General features: G+C 50.5%; 1 protein-coding gene across 2 annotated transcripts in view; it reads left to right on the plus strand.

Annotated features, from left to right (window-relative positions):
- The window catches only part of epoa (erythropoietin a), a 47,728-nt gene that overhangs the window by 17,184 nt on the left and 9,133 nt on the right, over nucleotides 1-21,411 (plus strand). The window contains exons 3-4 of one of the 2 annotated variants that reach the window (XM_072493437.1): nucleotides 4,891-4,977; nucleotides 16,585-16,749. In XM_072493437.1, the coding sequence (XP_072349538.1) occupies nucleotides 4,891-4,977; nucleotides 16,585-16,749 (252 nt within the window). The remainder of the gene's footprint in view (nucleotides 1-4,890; nucleotides 4,978-16,584; nucleotides 16,750-21,411) is intronic. The other variant, XM_072493438.1, reaches the window with a different exon arrangement.

Consider the following 21,411-nt stretch of genomic DNA (forward strand, 5'->3'; position numbering starts at 1 on the left):
CAGTTTGAGGCTGTGCCCTCTGGTTCTAGTTTTTCCTACAAGTGGAAACATCCTCCCCACGTTAATTCTATCTACGCCCCTCAGTATTCTGTAAGTTTCAATAACACCCCCCCCCCCCCCAAAACCTCCTAAACTCCATCCAGTACAGACCGAGAGTCCTCAACCAGTCCTCATATAACAAGCTCTTCATTCCAGGGATCATTCTTGTGAACCTCCTCTGGACCCTCTCCAAGGCCAGCACATCCTTCCTTAGATACCGGGCCCAAAACATAAACGTGGTTCCCTCCCAAGGTTGTACAAAAGCAAATTACTGCGGATGCTGGAATCTGAAACGAAAGAGAACATGCTGGAAAATCTCAGCAGATCTGGCAGCATCTGTAGGAAATCTCTTTTCCCTTGGTTTCTGTGGCCATTAGCACCCGGATTCCCTGGGTTTCTGTGGCTATGACCCATCTTTCATTCTCACTCCACAGTATAAATATTTCCCCCTTTCTCTGTCTGTCAGCTTTGACAAAGAGTTATCGGACTCGAAACGTTCGCTCTTTTCTCTCCCTACAGATGCTGCCAGACCTGCTGAGATTTTCCAACATTTTCTCTTTTCTCCCAAGGTTGTGCTGGGTGATGGGAAGCACCCCTGTGGAAATTTGCACCACCCCCTCCCTCCATATTGTGTTGACACACTTTGATCTCGGGGATTCTTTAACACGTGGTGGCACCCAATCTTTTCCGCATTCGGGAATTCTATAAAATTAGATCAACCATCCTGGGATTAAACTCCCAGCCAGTTGGCCCATGAGAGGACAGAAGTTCTGAACAGATGATTCAATCAGAGGCAGACTTTGAACCTTGCTGTTTGCTCTTTGCAGCAACCTGGAACATCTATCATCTGCCAAGGGATTACACAATGGTTAACACTCCCGGGTATTGAACGTGCGACAGAGACATGACCCACTCCCCACCCCATAGTTTGCATTCCAGCAGTGAGCCGCTGATCGATACAAATCTGGAAGGTTCCAGAATTCAATTCTTGATTTGCCTTCTGTGAGCTGCTTTGCAATAGGATCATAGATTGAATCATAGAATTTACATTGCAGAAGGAGGCCATTCAGCCCATCGAGTCTGCACCGGCCCTTACAAAGAGCACCCTACTGAAGCCCACGTATCTACCTTATCTCCGTAGCCCAGTAACCCCCACTTAATATTTTTGGGACACTGAGGGGCAATTTAGCGTGGCCAATCCACCTAACCCGCACATCTTTGGACTGTGGGAGGAAACCGGAGCACCCGGAGGAAACCCACGCAGACACGGGATGTGCAGACTCCGCACAGACAGTGACCCAAGCCGGGAATCGAACCTGGGACCCTGGAGCTGTGAAGCAACTGTGCTCACCACTATGCTACCGTGCTGCCCCAATGGGGTTGGCCCACTTGACCACGGCAGAGGGGAGAAAGCCAGCCAGAGTTCCCATTCCCAGTGGATTTACGGATTGGATGCGACTCTCCTTGGCTGCCAAGCCACTCACCTAGCAGCTGCCTCGTGAATCTGGCCTATCCTGAGCAACGGATTAGCGTAATCTGAGTAGGAGGGAGAAGAATTTGGGGGCGGGACTCTGTTTTTTGGGTCCCTCGGATACTCCGGTGGAAGGCCTGAGTTCCCAGACCCTCTCAGAAGTGCCCTCCTTGGCAATAAGACTGGCGGATTCCCCCCGGCAGCCCGGTTGTTATAGCCGGCGTGCAGACAATGGAAAGCGTCCTCGAGTGGGACCCACAATCCCCCTCACGACGGCGGTCAATTTGAGAAAGCGAGACATTCCCATTCAAAACCGTCCCCGCAGCAGCAAAGGTTTTGATCTTTGACCTCGTTGGTCATTCCCCCCCCCCCCCCCCTCTCCCACTGGCCACTCCAGAATCCCACTGCCCACCACCCCCACAGACGGAAAACAAGGTGAGAGTCTCGCCGTCCTCCGGGCTGCTTGCTGCAGTCCCGTACTTTGGGAACCCGTCCCTGAGTGACTAGCCTGAAATGACTGCGACCCTTGCTGCTGTTCCACCACTTCAGAGCTTTATCAGATTCCACTTTCCACTATTTTAGCAAACGCAGATTATTGTGAAAGCAGATCGTGGCTCTGTCAAAATAGCAGGGAGAGGGAATCGCATACCAGTGTGCTAAGCGTTTGCATGATAACATTCCTCGCAGTTGTTTGCAGGCTTCTTGTGTTAACTGGAATAACTGCTTGATGCTGACTAACCTTTCAGCTAGTTTAATAGGTTTAGCTACTCGGGATTTCTTGCCTCGATATGGATTGATGAAGCTGCCCCCCCCAAACACCACCCCCACCTCCCCACCCGCCAGCACTGAAAACGAAAGCCCCTCTTGCCGCTGGTGCAGTTTGCAGAGTCTCCAGAGAGGACTCTGCGGCTTCCCTGCATCCAATCCGTCGCCCACCCCCTAACGTCTCCTGCCTCAACCCTCAGGTCTTTCCCTGGGGGCCACATTTTGTCGCACCCTCGTCGTCAGCCACTCCCATTTTTAAAATTCACCCGCTACAGGTCAGCCAGGATGCTGCGACCGTGACCTTATTGCGCACCCCCCCCCTCCCCCTCCCCCTCCCCCCACTGAGGCCCAGGTCACCATCAGCCTTTTCCTTGATTTGTTCTGTTCCGCTGGCTCCTTGTAACCCAGGGAGGAGGGAGGTGGGGTTGTGGGTCTGGGTGGTGTGGAGGATAGTGGTGCAGTGGTCATTTCTCTGGACTAATAATCCAGAGGCCCCAAGGGAGTGCTCTGGGGATCATGGGTTTCAATCCAACCATAGCAACTGGTAGAATTGACCGTGACACCCGTTATCGATTGTTGCAAAAACCCATCCGGTTCACCAATGCCTCTTGAGCAAAGGAAATCTGCCGTCCTTACCCGACGTGGGCTACATGTGACTCCAGACCCACAGCAGTGTGGTTGACTCTAAAGCGCGCCCCTCTGAAACGGCCTTGTAAGCCACTCAATGCAAGGGGCAATTAGGGATGGGAAAAAATGCTGGCCTCGTCCAGTGGCCCCCACATCCCATGGAAGAATTTTTTAAAAGCGGTTTTACATTTTTAAAAAAACATTTTTTTTTAGAGTACTCAATTCTTTTTTTCAATTGAGGGACATTTAGCATGACCAATCCACCTACCCTGCACACCTTTGGGTTGTGGGGGTGAGACCCACGCAGACACAGGGAGAATGTACAAACTCTATATGGACAGTGACCCAGGGCCGGGATCGAACTCGGGTCTTCGGCGCCGTGAGTCAGCAGTGCTAACCACTGCGCCACCGTGCCTCCCAAGAGATTTGACATTTGAGGGACTCCTTCCTCACTTTGAGATCACTCAAAAGCCTTGACTCTTGCCTCCTCCTCCCTCCGCCCGACCGTGACAGTACTTCCTCAGCCCAAGTCTTCACTCCCAACTCCTCCAGCTCCCGTTTATTTGTCCGACCCTGCATTGCCCTTTGGAACTCGCTCTGAATTTCTGCCCTGTCATCTCCTTCCCCGACATAGACTTTGGATGCAAGTGGGAAATTGGAATATTTTCTCAATGAGGAAAGACTGGGAACTGTGAAAGAATAAAGGGATTAGGATGTTTACATACGCAAATCATTAAACCCGAGTGCTCAAATGCACTAAGTAATCGTAAATGCGACTGGAATCCTGGCCTTTATCTCACGAAGGCTGGAATCCAAACGTAGCGGACATTTTGCCTCAATTGTAGAGACTCTTGGTAAGCTCCATTCGGAATGCTGCATTCAGTTTAGGGAAGCTGAACCTCAGGAACAGTAGGCTGGGCCTTGGAGAGGGTGTTGCACTGTACCACCAGAATGATACCAGGGCAGGCTGAAAGACTTGAACAATGAGGGCGGGTTGTGTAACCTGGTTTGTATTCCCTTGGGTTTTAAAGGGCGAGGTGTTAAGATTGATGAAAAGTCTCCGTTGGGTAGACACGGAAAACCTATTGTCTCTGGCGGTGATAAGGGGGGCGTGATGTTAAAACTTGGGTTCGGCCATCCGGGAATGCATTCAGAAAACACTGTTCCGGATCAATAGAAAATTTCAAGTCTGAGATGGACGGATTTATCAGGGCAAGGGTGTCGAGGGAATCGCCACAGTGGTGGGTAATTGTGTTGATTTGTAGATCAGCCATGATCTAACTGGATGGCTGAACAGGCTCAAAATGGCGTACTCCCCAAATAGTCCAGTGCCTTTGAGTGCACTTTGCCTCCACGCCATGACCTTGTCTTTTCTCCCCCGCCCCCTCGGTCTCTAATCCCCCGCTCTATGAAGTACTGTGTGATGTTTTCCGTTACAAAGCGAGCTTGATGGAACGATGAATGGTTGATGTGGTAGAGTCATTAGTGGACGAGCATGTATGAATTATTCTTCTATTGGTTAAAATGACCTTTCGATACAGCAGTGACGAGCATTGTCCATCCGGGAGGCTGAGCAGCGATTGCGTGCTGCACCTCCAAATCACGTCACGAGGAGCTTGTGAGGAACTCTGAGTGGAATGTGTCAAACCCTGCCCCTGTGTCTTTTTCGTCCACGTGCTCGCCACCTCCCCATCCCTCCCTTGCCCATCCGCCAAGATAGCTGAAGCCAGCTCGTCACCGGGGGCGAAGACCGACTTTGGCGATGGAGCGAGAAGGGGCAGCAGTCAACCCCTTGACCCGAGTAGAATGGGCAGTGGATTTGCCGCTATGGGCAAAGACCAACTTGCCATCGCATCTCCCCATGCTGCCGCACATTCTTCCCTGCCACTTGCTCCAAAAGCTTTTCACTTCACTTGGGGCAGCAGTTGACACCGGTTATTAGTAGGTAGGCCTGGCTCTTGGTCTGACTGTGATCTTCTTCCATTTAGAAACGGTGTGAGGAAGCCTGCGCTCTCCCAGGAAATTTTACTCTCCCAAAAACCAACGTAAACTACAGAGAATGGGAAACAAAGGACGTGAGTTTGCTTTCTTTTCACCATTATACTGATAAGAATACAAGTGGGAGGGATTCCTCGCTTGGCACCAAATTACAGGCTCGCAACTCCTGTCCAAATGTAATTATCTGACCGGCCCAGAATCCTGAGCTCCTGCCACAAGATTTCAGCTTTGTTCAGGAGGAGGGAGAAAAGATCGCGGGGAAGGAATGGGAGAATAAAACAAAAATGATTAATCTGTCGGAAGAGATCTACAAGGAAGGGCTTTGGGTCACCCATAAAACTCTCCATTATTCAAGTGAAGGAGGAATAGCGGTTGCAGCTAGCGTGGTTGGGTTAAGTGCCTGGGATAATCCAGGGACTGGGTAACGTGACGCGCAATGTCGATTCGGTATCGTACATCCACTTCCCACGTCAGCTGTTGTTTTCCTTGGTAAGGCATTCCTCTGAAACCCATTTAATCTTGCACCCTTGCTTGTCTTTGGCTTCATGTTAACCGGGGCGGTGGTGGTGATGGAAGGACATTTAGGGATGGGACGTGGCTTTCTCACTCGTGGACTCAAACCGAGCAAATTAAAGTCTGCTCTGAAAGGGTCCAATGTGAAACGAGCTTAGGCAGTCCCAGCTTACGCTGCACTGGTCAAGGAACCGCTGGACAAAGCTGTCCCCAAGCCATCTTCAAGTCGGGCCCACCTGGTTTTATCATTCTGGATACAATTATAATGTTAGAGATAATGGGCTGGATTCCACACACCCTCGCTCTGAAATCGTGGCCAGCGCGGGGGCCAGAGAATCCATGTTCCCGCAAGAAATTGGGACCTGCGCCACCTGGGACGTACCTGGAGCCATTGCCAGAAGCCCGCTCCACCATTCTCCGCCCCCGACTGGCCAAATTCCCGACGGCGTGGATCTAATCTGGCCCAGCCGGTCAGGATACTCGCGTGGCGGCTGCGGATTCAGTCCGGGGCCGCCCTAGTTGGGGGCGGGCCGATCGGAGGCCAGGGCGGCGGCTGGGGAATGCTTGAGCGGGGGTTGAGGGTCGGGCACGTGGCCGTGCGCATGCGCGGCCTCCGACCTGGATAGTGCGGGGGCCCATATCTGCAGCCAAAGCTGCGAGATTTACTCTGGGTCCCTGCGAGCCCCCTGCAGGGCTGGGAATTTGTGACCCTTTGGCGTAAAGCTCTACCGTCTTGACGCTGGCGTGGGGACATAGTCCCAAAAGTGGAGAATCCAGCCCAATGTGGCTGGAATTATTGTACGCAACAAGGCGGCAGATGGAGTTTGAGTGGGGGGGGTGGATGAGGTTATTCCTTTGGTCGCAGGGGACAGGGAGCAGAGTATTTTTTAAAAGGTGCAAAGATTGTAAATGTTTATGCTTGGTGTAGCCATTCAAGGAACAAAGTTAGCACGCAGGGACAGCAAGCAATCAGGAAGGCAAACAACTCATTGGTCTTCCTTTCAAGGGCATTGGCGTGCAAGAACCAGGAAATCTTGCTACAATTGGAGATGGTTTGGTGAGAGCACACTTGGAATACTTTGTGCTGATTAGGTCTCCGTGCCAAAGGAAGCATTGGGGCAAAGGTTAATTACATTGGCTCCTGGGATGAAAGTGTTGTCCTGCAGTGAGAGACTGGCTGAGTAAATTGGGCCTGTGCTGTCTGGAGTTTGGAAGAGTGAGAGGTGGATCTCATTGAAACATCCAAGATTCTGATGGGGCTTGACCGGGTAGATTCCGATGGGTTACCTGGCTGGGGAATCTAGCAGTCCAAAGATGTGCGGGTTAGGTGGATTGGCCATGCTAAATTGCCCCTAGGTGGGGTTACGGGGATAGGGTGGGGGATTGGGTCTAGGTGGGGTGCTCTTTCAGAGGGCCGGTGCAGAGTTGATGGGCCGAATGGACTCCTGCACTGTAGGGATTCTATGAACCCAGACAAATGAGGAGAAATTTCTTCACTCAAAGGGGTGTGAAATTTTGGAATTCTCTACACCAGATGGTTGTGGATGTCTCCGACGTTCCAATTTGAGGCTGTGGGATGGACAGAAGTTGAGAGATGATAGTGTGGTGGAGCTGAGTCTGTGGGTGGGGGCGGGAATGGGAACGGGAAACCAGAAATAATGGATTGAGATGGGGTTTCAAGAAGCCATTTTGAGTGCTACTCTTGCTAAGACGAGACAGATAAGACTGGGACTGGGAAAGTGTGGTCCCACCCAGATGGACAACAGTGGAGATGCTGGGGTGGGCTGATCTGGTCAACCGTGTCAAAGCCTGCAGTCAGGGTGTGGCCTTCCGAGAAAGATGGAAACAGATTTGGGAGGCTATAATATCTTAAAAAGAAAGTTAAACAGTTCTTACCTCTGAAATTGCATCAATTTCTGTCTCATCCACCAGCTTTCTGGGTCATACGTTGCTGGCTGAGCAATGCACTTAAAACCGATTGTGAGAGAGAATCTTGTCACAAGAGAGCTGGAGTCGGAGGATTAGAATCAAAATCACCTTCAAAATCCCCGTCATCTTCGCTGATTTCCATGATTTAATTCCAGCGCGGGTTTGCTTTGATGGATCAGGGGGCCATCAACTGTGGCACAGTCAGGGTGAGAAACATTAGAGTCATAGAGGTCGACAGCACAGAGAAGGCCCTTCGGCCCATTGCGTCTGTGCTGGTCGAAAACAACCACCTCACTGTTTTAATCCTATTTTCCAGCACGTGACCCATCTAGAAATTTAAAAACCCTGAAAATAGAAGCGAAAGAGAAAGCGGCTTTCACTACATCTGGGGCTGGGTGTGGCTGAGATTTGGATGCTGGGAGTTTAGATCCAATTGCACGACTAATGCAAGCGATAAACATAGCCTTAACACCAAACACCTCCCCTCCTTCCTCCCCAGGAGCATCTAAATGACCATAGCCTTGTCGGCCTTTATAAAAAAATAAATTTAGAGTCTCCAATTATTTCTTTTCCAATGAAGGGGCTAATTTAGCGTGGCCAGTTCACCTATCCGGCACATCTTTGGGTTGTGGGGGTGAGACCCATGCAGAAGCGGGGAGAATGTGCAAACCCCACATGGACAGTGACCCGGGGCCGGGATCGAACCCGGGTCCTCGGCGTCGTGAGGCAGCAGTGCTAACCACTGCATCACCGTGCCGCCCTTGAAGCCACCAATGGAGAGTGGCATCCGTTTCTGGACACCACCTTTAGGAAGGCATTAGAGAGAGTGCAGCAAAGATTCACGAGAATGGTCCCGGGGACGAGGAAATTCATTTACTTAAACTGGAGAAGTTGGAACTGTTTTTCTTGAAGGAGAGAAAGTTGAGAGGAGATTTGATTGGGGTTGTCGCAATCATGAGGAGACAAAGTAGGCAGGGGGTGACTGTGGAAGGATCAGGGGAGGCGATGGCGTAATGTCATTGTCACTGGATGCGTAATCCTGCTGACCCGGGTTCGAATCCTGCCACAGCAGATGTTGAAATTTGAATTCATTGATAAAAATCTGGAATTAAATATTACAGATTTAAGGTAACTAGTAAAAGGAGCAATGGGGATATTAGGGCAATGTGGTGGAGGCAGATTGATTTGAAGCATTCAAGGGGGAATTGTATTATTATCTGAAAAGTTAGCATGTGCAGAGTTAAGGGAAGTGGCACCAGGTGAATGGCTCATTCGGAGAGCTGGCTCAATTGCCTCCTTTTGCCCTCTAGCAATTCAGTGATTTTTGAATCATCTTTATAAGCCATGTTGAATCCTGTGAGGCGTTATTCGAATCCAACATTGGACCTACAGAAACTGGGCTCGCAAGTCTGACTGTACAGCGCAAATTCACCATGATTGTGGTAAAGATTGACAGGTTGCGTAAACTTGTTTTGCATCTTGAGCGGTGATCAGTGTGATGAATGTAGGAAATGTTGGGCGGCTCGGTGGGGCAGTGGTTAGCACTGCTGCCTCACAGCGCTGACGACCTGGGTTCGATCGCAGCCCTGGGTCACTGTCCGTATGGAGTTTGCACATTCTCTCTCTTCGTGGGTCTCACACCCACAACCCAAAGGTATATTTCCTCGGGTGGATGTAGCTGTTACAAGGGGACATAACTATAAGGTTCAGGGTGGGAGATATAGGAGGGATGTCCGAGGTAGGTTCTTTACTCAGAGAGTGGTTGGGGTGTGGAATGGACTGCCTGCTGTGATAGTGGAGTCGGACACTTTAGGAACTTTCAAGCGGTTATTGGATAGGCACATGGAGCACACCAGAATGACAGGGAGTGGGATAGCTTGATCTTGATTTTGGACAATGCTCGGCACAACATCGAGGGCCGAAGGGCCTGTTCTGTGCTGTACTGTTCTATGTTCTATGTTCTATGTGCAGCGTAGGTGGCGTTTTCTTGTGTGCGCTGAGCAGGAAGGGGTGTGGGGAGGGGGGGCAAATCTAGTTTTTGTTGGAGCCTGGTATTGTAAAGGTAGGTCAATGGGGTTGAGCTATCAACTGACTGAATAGTTGGAACGGGCTCGAGGGGCTGAATGGCCTCCCCCCTTGTCCCTTTGCTCATCCTTTCCTATGCACAGAATCCATGATACAGTAATTTATTGTCACAGTAGCTTCATACTTGTGACAATAAAAGATTATTATTATGATCCCTTTATGGAAGATTATGTAGTGAAGATTCTGAGATTGTGGGATCTTGCGTATTATGAAAATACATGGGATGCAGGGCAAATTGTGAAAAACTTGATTCACAAGGATCCAGGCAACTGGGTCAATAAGTGATCAATAACAAAAGCAAAATACTGGGGGACCTGTTTATAGACGGGTCTTTCCCCAGCATGCAGGCGTTGGAGGAGAAGTTTGGCCTGCCCCCAGAGGTACCTGCGTTCAGGTACCTCCAGGTTCAGGACTTTCTTAGAAAACAGGTGGGGACATTTCCGCTGCTGCCCCCGCGTAGGATCCAGGACAGGGTGGTGTCTGGCATCTGGGTAGGGGAGGGGAAGGTGTCGGGCATATATCAGGAGCTGCAGGGGGTGGAGGAAGCCTCAGTGGAGGAGTTGAAGGGCAAGTGGGAGGAGGAGCTGGGTGGGGAGCTGGATGAGGGCCTGTGGGCCGATGCCATGGGCAGGGTGAACTCCTCCTCATCATGTGCCAGGCTCAGCTTAATTCAGTTTAAGGTGGTGCATCGGGCGCACATAACGGCGGCAAGAATGAATAAGTTTTTTGGGGTGGAGGACAGGTGCCCGAGAAGTGCGGGGAGTCCAGCGAACCATGCCCATATGTTTTGGGCATGCCCGTCGCTTAAAGAATTCTGGCAGGGGTTTGCGAGGGTGATGTCTAGGATTTTGGATGCTCGGGTGAAGGCGAGTCCAATAGTCGCGATATTTGGGGTGGCGGAGGATCTGGGAGTGCAGGAAGCGAAGGAGGCCGAGGTTCTGGCCTTTGCCTCCCTGGTAACCGGGAGACGGATTCTGTTAATGTGGAGGGACTCAAAACCCCCGGGTGTGGCGACCTGGGTTAGCGACATGGCGGAGTTCCTCAGCTTGGAGCGAATAAAGTTCGCCTTGAGAGGGTCCTTGATGGGGTTCTCCCGGCGGTGGCAACCTTCCCTTGACTTTCTAGGGGAGCAGTAATTGTCAGCAGCAGCAGCATCCTGGGGGGGGGGGGACGGATGGCAGGAGGAGGAGGGGGGAGCTCAGGTGGGGGGGGTGGGACTGTTGATATAATGTAAGTTTTATAGGAAGACAACACCCACTTGTTTTGTTTAATAATCCTTGTTTATTTTTATTATTATTTGTACTTCTATTTTTGTTATGTAAAAAACGTTGGTTGGAAAAGCTTTAATAAAACATTTATTTTAAAAAAACAAAAGCAAAATGCCCGTCAATTGACACTGCTGGGAAACAAACCAGTTTGTTCCTACTTGTACTTGAATGGAGTGTCTCGGTTATGGTGAAGAAATTAATTATTGGGGTGTACCAGGACAGGATGGGGCTTAAGGTTGCACGTACATCACAGGCAGATGAAGTGTTGGTGTACAGTTCCTGATGACTTAACATCGGGATGAACAACTGCAACGATTCCCGGTTTCTGCAGTCATGACAAAATGTGTCAGAAGTGTGAGCTATTATCTTTCTTTTTTTTGTAAAAAGAGATTTTTGATTTTTGATAATTGGCAACGCCTCTATCAATCAGAGTCCACTCGGCAACCAATCAGGGTAATTTTTGTTGTGAACAATTCATACTGAATAAAAGACATCTTGTCGAAGCTTTTCGTCTTGCACTCATCAGGTCAGTCACAAGGATACCACCGTCAGGGGAAACAACAACTTTATACTGCCTGAAAAGAGCAGGTTAGGTGGATTGGCCATGCTAAGTTGACCCTTGGTGTTCAAATGTTAGGTGGGGTTACAGAGAGAGGGTGGGGATTGGGCCCAGGTAAGATGCTCTTTCAGAGGGTTGATGCAGACTCCATGGGCCGAATGGCCTCCTTCTGCACTGAAGGGATTCTATGAATGGTTGTTTCATAATCACTATTTCTAAATCTAGCTTTATGTTCCAGATTTTATTGAAGAATCACAGAATCTCTACCGAAAGTGGACCCTACCTGGGTCCACTCCCCCGCCCACCCCATCCCTGTAACCCAACCTGCACATCCCTAGACGCTAAGGGAAATTGATCATGGCCAATCCACCTTACCTGCACATCTTTGGGCTGTGGGAGGAAACCGGAGCACCCGGAGGAAACCCGCGCAGATACGGGGAGAAGGTGCAAACTGCACACAGACAATCACCCGATGCCGGAATTGAACTTGGGTCCCTAGTGTTGCGAGGCAGCTGTGCTAACCACTGTGCCACCGTGTCGCCCGGGTCCCTGGCGCTGTGAGGTAGTGGTGCTAACCACTGTGCCACCGTGCATTTTCTCAGGGCATTAACCTGAGTCTCTGGTTTACTAGTCCACTGACAAGGCCACTATGCCACAATCTTACCCCAAAAGGATATTAAAGGGTAGGGTAGGAAAATGGTGGGTCCATGTAACGACTACTCATTGGAGGTAATAAGGGCAGGAGAACTGTACAACTTGATGCACCGTGCTGGTTTTTGCTGCTGAAAGTCAGCAGTGTGTATCTGGATGTTCGTTCTAGCTGCATGGAAGTATTATTGTGTTGTCTGGGTCAGTAAGAGATTAATTGCCAGGTCAATGTAGCGGTTAAATATTTTTGGAACATTTGGCTCCTGTTTCAAAGTTAGATTCTGATCTGGCATGGCTCTTTTTTGTTTGGACGTGAAAAAACAACAACCAGTTTCCTGTCTTATGTATTTTCTCGAGTGACACAAATATTTGCACACCGGGGGTCACTGACATACCTCAAAGTGAAGCTATTTCTGAAACTGTTATCTATCAGTCTCATATTTAGCGATATGTCCAAACTTCAGGAAGTGTCACAGTTGAAAAGAAGCACTCCTCAGGGGAGGTGGGGTCGGTTTAGCTCAGTTGGCTAGACAGCTGGTTCGTGATGCAGAGCAAGGCCAGCAGTCCAGGTTCAATTCCCGTACTGGCTGAGGTTATTCGTGAAGGTCCCTTCTTCTCAACCTTGCCCCTCGCCTGAGGTGTGGTAATCCTTGTTGTGATATCATGGTTGTATTGTAATTCACCAACTGACCACTAGGAGTCTCACTTGTTAGAGTCAGCTGACCTCAGACTGGCTGTGGGAAGCTGGGAGAGAGGTTGCTTGTGCACGTTTAAACTGTTATTCATCTGTTGTGTTTACCCACAGTTAATGTTAATAAATCGTTTGTAGCTTTAGCTACAAGTGCTCTTGTAATATAAATCAGGCCATCCGACAAGAACATTGCAATCCTCAGGCTAAATCACCACCAGTCAGCTCTCCCCCTCAAAGGGGAAAGCAGCCTATGGTCACCTGAGACTATGGTAACTTTACCTTACCTTACAGTACACACATGGGAAGACCGTCACCTTGGTAACACCACCTCCTGGAATTTCCCTGCAAGTCACTCACCATCCTGGCTTGGAAATATATCGACCGTTCCTGGGTCCAAATCCTGGAACTCTCTCCCTAACAGCACTGTGGGTGTACCTGCACCACACGGACTGCAGCAGTTCAAGATGGCGGCGCACCACCACTTTCTCAAGAGCAATTAGAATCACGGACAATACAGCGCAGAAGAGGCCCTTCGGCCCATTGAGTCTGCCCCGACACATGGAAAACACCTGACCTACCTACCTAGCTGATCCCATTTGCCTGCACGTTGCAGATAGCCTTGAATGTCATGACGTGCCAAGTGCTCACCCAGGTACTTTTTAATCTATCACCCTCCCAGGCAGTGCATTCCAGACCGTCACCACCCGCTGGGTAAAAGTGTTTTTCCTCAAATCCCCCCCTAAACCTCCCGTCCCTCACCTTGAACTTGTGTCCCCCTCGTGACTGACCCTTCAACTAAGGGGAACAGCTGCTCCCTATCTACCCTGTCCATGCCCCTCATAATCTTGTCCACCTCGATCAGGTCGTCCCTCAGTCGTCTCTGCTCCAGCGGAAACAACCCACGCCCATCCAACCTCTCTCCAGAACTTAATGTTCCATCCCAGACAACATAGAATAGAATAGAACCCCTACAGTGAGGAACGAGGCCATTCAGTCCATTAGGTCTGCACCGACCCTCTGAAAGAGCACCCTATCCAGGTTCAGGCCCCCACTATATCCCCACCTAACCTTTTGGACACAAGGGGGCAATTTATCATGGCCAGTCCATCTAACCTGCACATCTCTGGACTGTGGGAGGAAACCGGAGCACTCGGAGGAAACCCACGCAGGCACGGGGGGAACCTGCAAACTCCAGACAGTCACCCGAGTCCGGAATTGAACCCGGGTCCCTGACGTGGTGAGGCAGCAGTGCTAACCACTGTGCCATCGTGGTGAATCACCTCTGCGCCCCCTCCAGTGCAATCACACCCTTCCTACAATGTGGCGACCAGAATTGGGCAGCACGGTAGCACAAGTGATTAGCACTGTGGCTTCACAGCGCCAGGGTCCCAGGTTCAATTCCCGGCTTGGGTCACTGTCTGTGCGGAGTCTGCACGTTCTCCCCGTGTCTGCGTGGGTTTCCTCCGGGTGCTCCGGTTTCCTCCCACAGTCCAAAGACGTGCAGGTTAGGTGGATTGGCCATGATAAATTGCCCTTAGTGATCAAAAAAGGTTAGGAGGGGTTACTGGTATAGGGTGGAAGTGAGGGCTTAAGTGGGTCGGTGCAGACTCGATGGGCCGAATGACACTGTATGTTCTATGTAAATTTCTATGTAAACTGCACACAGCATTCCAGCTGTGGCCTCACCAGAGTTCTGTACAACTCCGTCATGACCTCCCTGTTTTTGTAAACTATGCCTCAATTGAGATGCTTTGTTCACCACCCTCTATTAACCTGCCCTCCCGCTTTCAGACATGCCAGGGTCCCTTTGTTCCTCGGAACTTCCCAGTGTCAGGCCATTCATTGGATGATAGCCTGACAAGCGCCACATTCCTGAAGCAGCAGGTCATAACTGGCCAGGTGGACAACATGCCAAGGACGAAGGAGTTTTAGCTGTGGGGCTGTGGATGTGACCAATTGGATATGTCCAACAGAAGTGCTTCCCTACAGCAATTAGCTTTTAATGCCTTTCACGGAACAGTCTATAGGTTGACCTTCCCAGCTGATTATTTTACTGTCCATGACATGGTGCCCAAAACCTCTCTCCTTTTGTGTAAGAAGGTTCAAGCCCTCCGCAGGAAGCGGGCACATAATGGAGATTGTGTGCCACCTTGCCAGCGGAGCTGTCTTCTGGGCAAGACACCGTTCGAAGCACCTCATAACGTTATGTTTGAAACAGCAGACCTTTCTGTTATCGTACTGCTGTCTGTGGGATCCTACTCTGTGCAAATTGGTTACCGCCTTTTCCTCTGCTCCAACATGGAACTGAAGTATTTTGTTGCTGCAAAGCGCTTTGAGGTGTCCTGCGGTTTTTTTCTCGAGGTGCCATATAAATGCAGGTCATTCGTTCACAAGGGCATTGCGGTTGTGACTGCTGGCAAATTGTCATTGCTCACATGCCAAGTGTTAAGTTAGCAGGGGCTATGGGATTTGTTTTGGTTGCACATTATGAGCTCCTTTCAGTACGTCTGGGCCAGGATTCTCCCATCCCCGTGCGCTCCGCTCCTGCTGCTAGCGAGGACGGAGAATTTGGCGCTAGCAGAATCTCCCATTCACGGCAGCGGGCCTGGAGAATCCTGCTGCCGTGAATGGACGGAGATTCCCACCCGTGTATCATATAATGCAAAAGGAATGATCGGATGTTCCAGGCAAGGGCTGGGATTCATAGTGAGCGGAGTTCAGGAAATGGTTGGCCCCTCCCTCTTCGGAATTTCAATCTGGCACTTCAGCGGGACATTTCTACAGGTCTGAAATTTCCCAGAGGATTTTCTCCCCACCGGCACTGTGTTCTGCCTCAATGAGAGCTGATAGTTTCCGCTGCTTGGAGTCATATCTGGAAGGTGGTTGTAGTGGTTGGAGGTCAATCATCTCAGCTCCTAGACATCACTGCAGGAGTTCCTCAGGATAGTGTCCTAGGCCCCAACCATCTTCAGCCGCTCCATCAATCACCTCCCTTCCATCATGAGGTCAGAGGTGGGGGTGTTTGCGGATGACTGCACAATGTTCAGCACCGTTCGCGACTCCTCAGATACTGAATCAGTCCCTGTCCAAATGCAGCAAGACCTGGACCATATCCAGGCTCGGGCTGACAAGTGGCAAGTTACATTCGTGCCACACAAGTGCCAGGCAATGACCATCTCCCACAAGAGACAATCTAACCATCGCCCCATGACATTCAATGGCATTACCATCGCTGAATCCCCCACTATCAACATCCTGGGGGTTACCATTGATCAGAAACTGAACTGGACCCAGCCACATTAATACTGTGGCTGCCAGAGCAGGCCAGAGGCTGGGAATCCTGCAGAGAGTAACTCACCTCCTGACCCCCCCCCCCCCCCCCCCCCCCAAGCCTGTCCACCATCTACAAGGCACAAGTCAGGAGTGTGATGGGATACTCTCCACTTGCCTGGTTGAGCGCAGCTCCAACACTCAAGAAGCTCAACACCGTCCAGGACAAAGCAGCCCCGCTTGATTGCTCCCCTTCCACAAACATTCACTCCCTCCACCACCGACGCACAATGGCAGCCGTGTGTACCGTCTACAAGATGCACTGCAGCAACTCACCAAGGTTCCTCAGGCAGCACCTTCCAAACCCACCACCTCTACCATCTAGAAGGACAAGAGCAGCAGATACCTGGGAACCCCACCACCTGGAGGTTCCCCTCCAAGTCACTCACCGCCCCGACTGGGAAATATATCGCCCGTTCCTTCACTGTCACTGGGGCAAAATCCTGAAACTCCCTCCCTAACAGCACTGTGGGTGTAGCTACACCTCGAGGACTACAGCGGCTCAGGAAGGCAGCTCACCACCATCTTCTGAAGGGCAACTAGGGATGGACAATAAATGCTGGACCTAGCCAGCAACGCCCACATCCTGTCAATTAATTTAGAAAAAATGTTATTCCACTGGGACGATCACGTGTTGCATTAACCTTTTGTGTCTCCGCAGACGGGAACAAAAGCTGAGGAGGTTCAGACGGGTCTGAAGCTGCTCGCCCTCGCAGTCCAGAAGGCCCAGAATGTGACGGTCAACAGCAACATGTTGCATTTAATAGAAAGGAGCTACAGTAATCTCCGCAGCATAACACAGATGGTCAGAAGTTTCAGTACACCGGTAAGTGATGCAAATCAGTTCCTGGGATACAGACAAAGTTGGGGAATTGAAGACGCCCTTTATTGGGATGTGGTGGGGTGGTGGTTGTCTTCGCAGATATCCATTTTCCCCTCTGTGTAGCTTTCGTCCTATTCCCCTCTTTCTGTCGTCAAGAAAAGTGGGTGACACCTTCGAACTCCATAGGACAGCGGGCAGTCCTTCTCTGCTTCACCTAACTGGCCGTGTGCCCGTGGGATGTTGGATTATGGAAGGCCTCACAGCCGAGTCCAGGGCTGCTCTCCTATAAAGCAGGCTGCGAGTGCTCTGGGCATTGATCAGAAATGGAGACTTTCCTAACCTGAGGAATCTGAGGCTAATTGTAATAATGTCTGCCTCTAACCTAAGCCATTTGGTATGAAAGCAGAGGAATGTATTCATCAGCAATTCATCAGTTGGATTTCTTAAAAAGAGCGAGCTGTTTACATCAGAAGTGCTAACAATGAGAAATTATTCTGTCCAACATTACATGGGAGGTGGATAAACGTGATCTGAGATACACTTAGTAACAAATCATTGCTGAGCTCAACAGGATGAGGGCGCTGGATTAATATCAGGAGAGATACAATGAGAATGTTCACTAGATTGGCCCCCTGGGATGCGGAGGTTGTCCTGTGATGAGGGGCTGAGTAAATTGGATTTATTCTCTGGAGTTTAGAATAATGAGAGATGATCCCATTGAGACGGACAGGATTCTGATGGGGTTTGACAGGGTGGGTGCTGAGAGATTGTTTCCCGCTGGTCGGGGAATCTAAAACACGGGGCCCGCAGTCTCAGGATAAGGAGTCAGCCATTTTGTGAATGAGTCAGCCATTTTGGGACTGAGATAAGGAGAAATTTCTTCACCCAAAGGATTTGCGAAACGTTGGAATTCGCCATCCCAGAGGATTGTGGGTATTCCATCATTGAATACATTTAAGGATGTGGGATGGACAGATATTTGGTGTCTGAGGGAATTAACGGATATGGGGAGTGGGAAAATGGAGTTTCATAGAATTTACAGTGCAGAAGGAGGCCATTCGGCCCATCGAGTCTGCACCGGCTCTTGGAAAGAGCACCCTACCAAAGGTCAACACCTCCGCCCCATCCCCACAACCCAGTAACCCCACCCAACACTAAGGACAATTTTGGACACTAAGGGCAATTTATCATGGCCAATCCACCTAACCTGCACATCTTTGGACTGTGGGAGGAAACCGGAGCACCCGGAGGAAACTCACGCACACACGGGGAGGATGTGCAGACTCCGCACAGACAGTGACCCAAGCCGGAATCGAACCTGGGACCCTGGAGCTGTGAAGCAATTGTGCTATCCACAAGGCTACCGTGCTGCCCCAAAGATCAGTTGAGGCCCAAGATCAGCCATGATCATATCTGAATGGTGGAGCAGACACTACTCCTGCTCCTATTCGTTATGTACTTGTGAGAAAGGCAGGGCACCGGCTAGGAGGAGGCACTGAGCCTGACCGTGTGAGGGAGCTGATTAACATCAATAATAATAATAATCTTTATTGTCACAAGTAGGCTTGCATTAACGCTGCAATTAAGTTACTGTGGAAAGCCCCTGGTTGCCGCATTCCAGCGCCTGTTTGGGTACACAGAAGGAGAATTCAGAACGTCCAAATTACCTAACAGCACATCTTTGGACTGTGGGAGGAAACCGGAGCACCCGGAGGAAACCCACGCAGACATGGGGAGGACGTGCAGACTCCGCACAGACAGTGACCCAAGCCGGGAATCGAACCTGGGACCCTGGAGCTGTGAAGCAACTGTGCTACCAATCTCTATCAATTGAGACAGAGTCGGGCAGCACGGTGGCGCAGTGGTTAGCACGGTGGTGCAGTGGTTAGCACTGCTGCCTCACGGCGCCAAGGTCCCAGGTTCAATCCCGGCTCTGGGTCACTGTGTGAAGTTTGCACATTCTCCGCGTGTTTGCGTGGGTTTCGCCCCCACAACCCAAAGATGTGCAGGGTAGGTGGATTGGCCACGCTAAATTGCCCCTTAATTGGAAAAAATGAATTGGGTACTCTATATTTATTTTTAAAAAGAGATAGAGTTAATAAATCAGGGCATTGGCTGAGTGGGAGACACAAAATCCCTTCAGTGCAGAGGAGGCCATTTGTCCCATCGAGTCTGCACTGACCCTCCTGAAAGAACACCCCACCTAAGCTCACTCCCCCACAACCTTGTAACCCCACTTCAACTTTGGACACTAATTTAGCGCGGCCAATCCACCTAACCTGCACATCTTTGGACTGTGGGAGGAATCCGGAGCACCCGGAGGAAACCCACACAGACACAGGGAGGGGAGGGGGGGAATGCGAACTCGACACTGACAGTGACACAAGGCTGGAATCGAACCCGGGTCCCTTGCGCTGTGAGGCAGCAGTGCTAACCACTGTGCCGTTGGCACGAGGGGGAAAGGAACAGAAGGGTATGCCGATGGCCAGAGTGGGAGCAGTTAGTGTCTCTGACAACGCAAGGCAGCCGGATTAACCTGTGTGATTGCAATGACATGCTGGTTAGCTGAAGTACCTACCACAGGTTAACGACTGCCTTTGTACTGATGATATCAGGCAGCGGAACTCCTCCACGTCATCAATACTCCCTGTTTAAACAAAAATAGTGCAGTGCCAAAACCTAACAAATTGACAAATGATTTTTGAATTGTTTGGCTTCTGTCTTTAACATTGCAGAAGGGGTGAGTTGGTCAGTGTAGAGATGGCATGTCGCATTTTCTTCCAGCGTCACCTCTCCCCCCCCCCCCCCCCCCCCCCCCCCCCCCGCCCCCCCCCCCCCCCCACTCAACCGAGCCCGAGTGTTACTTAACTCTCCAGCTTGCTTTGGTGACCCTGTCTTATTTTTATCCCTGTCCAATGCAGGCCTTTCTCTCTCTCCCCCCCCCACCCCCCCCCACCCCCTCTCCAGCCACCCCCCCCCCCCCCCCTGCCATTGACGCCTGCAGTTCAACCCAGCAGCAACCTTTAAATATTGACACTGGAGAAAAGACAGAGAGGAATAACTAAAAATACTGAGTCTCGCTCCTGCTTTCTGTCACGTAACCCATCCTGTCACTCATTCCCCGTGCCTGGGGCCACAGGATATTGACCTCCGGATGCAATGAACAGTTTATTGGATGGGGAACAGTTCTCTGCGAATAAGGCCCGCTTTCCTGGGATAAGACTGAGTGGTTGACTGCAGGTTCGAAAGCTCAAACGCAGTTGCATCTCCAGATGCGAACTTAGTTCACAGAAACATTCCTCTTCTGTGCATGTTATGTCCTTTTTTAAATCAGCTGCCTCCCACATTTTTATTAATTTCTCCTCCCTTCCCCAACTTGGACCTTGGCTCCGTCGGTAGCACAGTCCCCATCTGGGTTAAGGGTCCTGTATTAAGGCTTAAGTTTATAACCTGGGCTCTCGATGCAGTGCCACGCTGCTGGTTGAGGGGTTGAATTGCCAACCTGTTCCTGGCAGGTGGTAAAGAGCCCATCGGCATGGCCAGGAAGGGGCAGGAGGTTGTCCCGATCGACGATCATTTCCCCCCACCATGACCCCCTCCGCCCCCACCCTGAACGAAGCTTACATTTCTCGATTGACCATGGCAAATGCCGCAGGAGCCATCCTAAGGTGAATAGCTTGGGCTTAAACCTCAGTCTGTGCAGGCAGGGGGACTCTAATCAGATTGGTGATTTGAATCGCTTTCTATCACCACACCCTCACTAACTGCTGCGAGTCAATGCTATTCAAGGAAATTGATGTCCCCCCTCACACTTCGAATTCCTAGAGTCTCGACAGTGTAGAAGGGGGACATTCAGCCCATCGAGTCTGCACTGATCCACAGATCACCCCAGGTCTATCCACGTAACCCCACCTAACCTGTGTGGTGATATGAATCACTGTAAATACACAAGAGGTTAATGTAAATACACTACAACTAAGTAAACACTAGAGGGAGCACCAGAGACATCATGACATGCAGACATACAGCTAATGAACACATAGAATAGGACACGGCCAATGGGCAGTCAAGACACCCAGAGGTGACACTACCACAAGAGGGCATTACACAACCCATATATAAGGACAGGGCACACATGCTCTGTCTCTTTCCACAGGCGACACTTAGAGAGTAGGACAGGGGCAGATCAGAAGCATCACACCCACCACGTGGCTTAGAGCAGACTGGTTAGTTAGACTGAGTTACTATAGCAAGATTAGCAGGAGAGTCGAACTCATAGAGAACTGTGCTAATGGTTCAATAAATCACATTGAACTTACTTCAAAGTCTGGAGTATCTTTTGGTCAAAGCTGCATCGAGTTGCAGCCTGTGTTATCCCAGAGTACATAACCCAACAACCTGCACATCTTTGGACAGTAAGGGGAAAGTTATCATGGCCAATCCACCTAACCTGCACATCTTTGGACTGTGGGAGGGAACCGGAGCACCCGGAGGAAACCCATGCAGACACGGGGAGAAAGTGCAGACTCCGCACAGACTGTCACCCGAGCCGGAACTGAACCAGGGTCCCTGGAGCTATGAGGCAGCAGTGCTAACCACTGGGCCCCCGGTGCAGTCACTACAAAAGATTTAGGCATTGTGTGAGGTGCTTGGAGAACGTGCTAT

Source organism: Scyliorhinus torazame, chromosome 31 (assembly GCF_047496885.1).
Source record: "Scyliorhinus torazame isolate Kashiwa2021f chromosome 31, sScyTor2.1, whole genome shotgun sequence".
Taxonomy (NCBI): domain Eukaryota; kingdom Metazoa; phylum Chordata; class Chondrichthyes; order Carcharhiniformes; family Scyliorhinidae; genus Scyliorhinus; species Scyliorhinus torazame.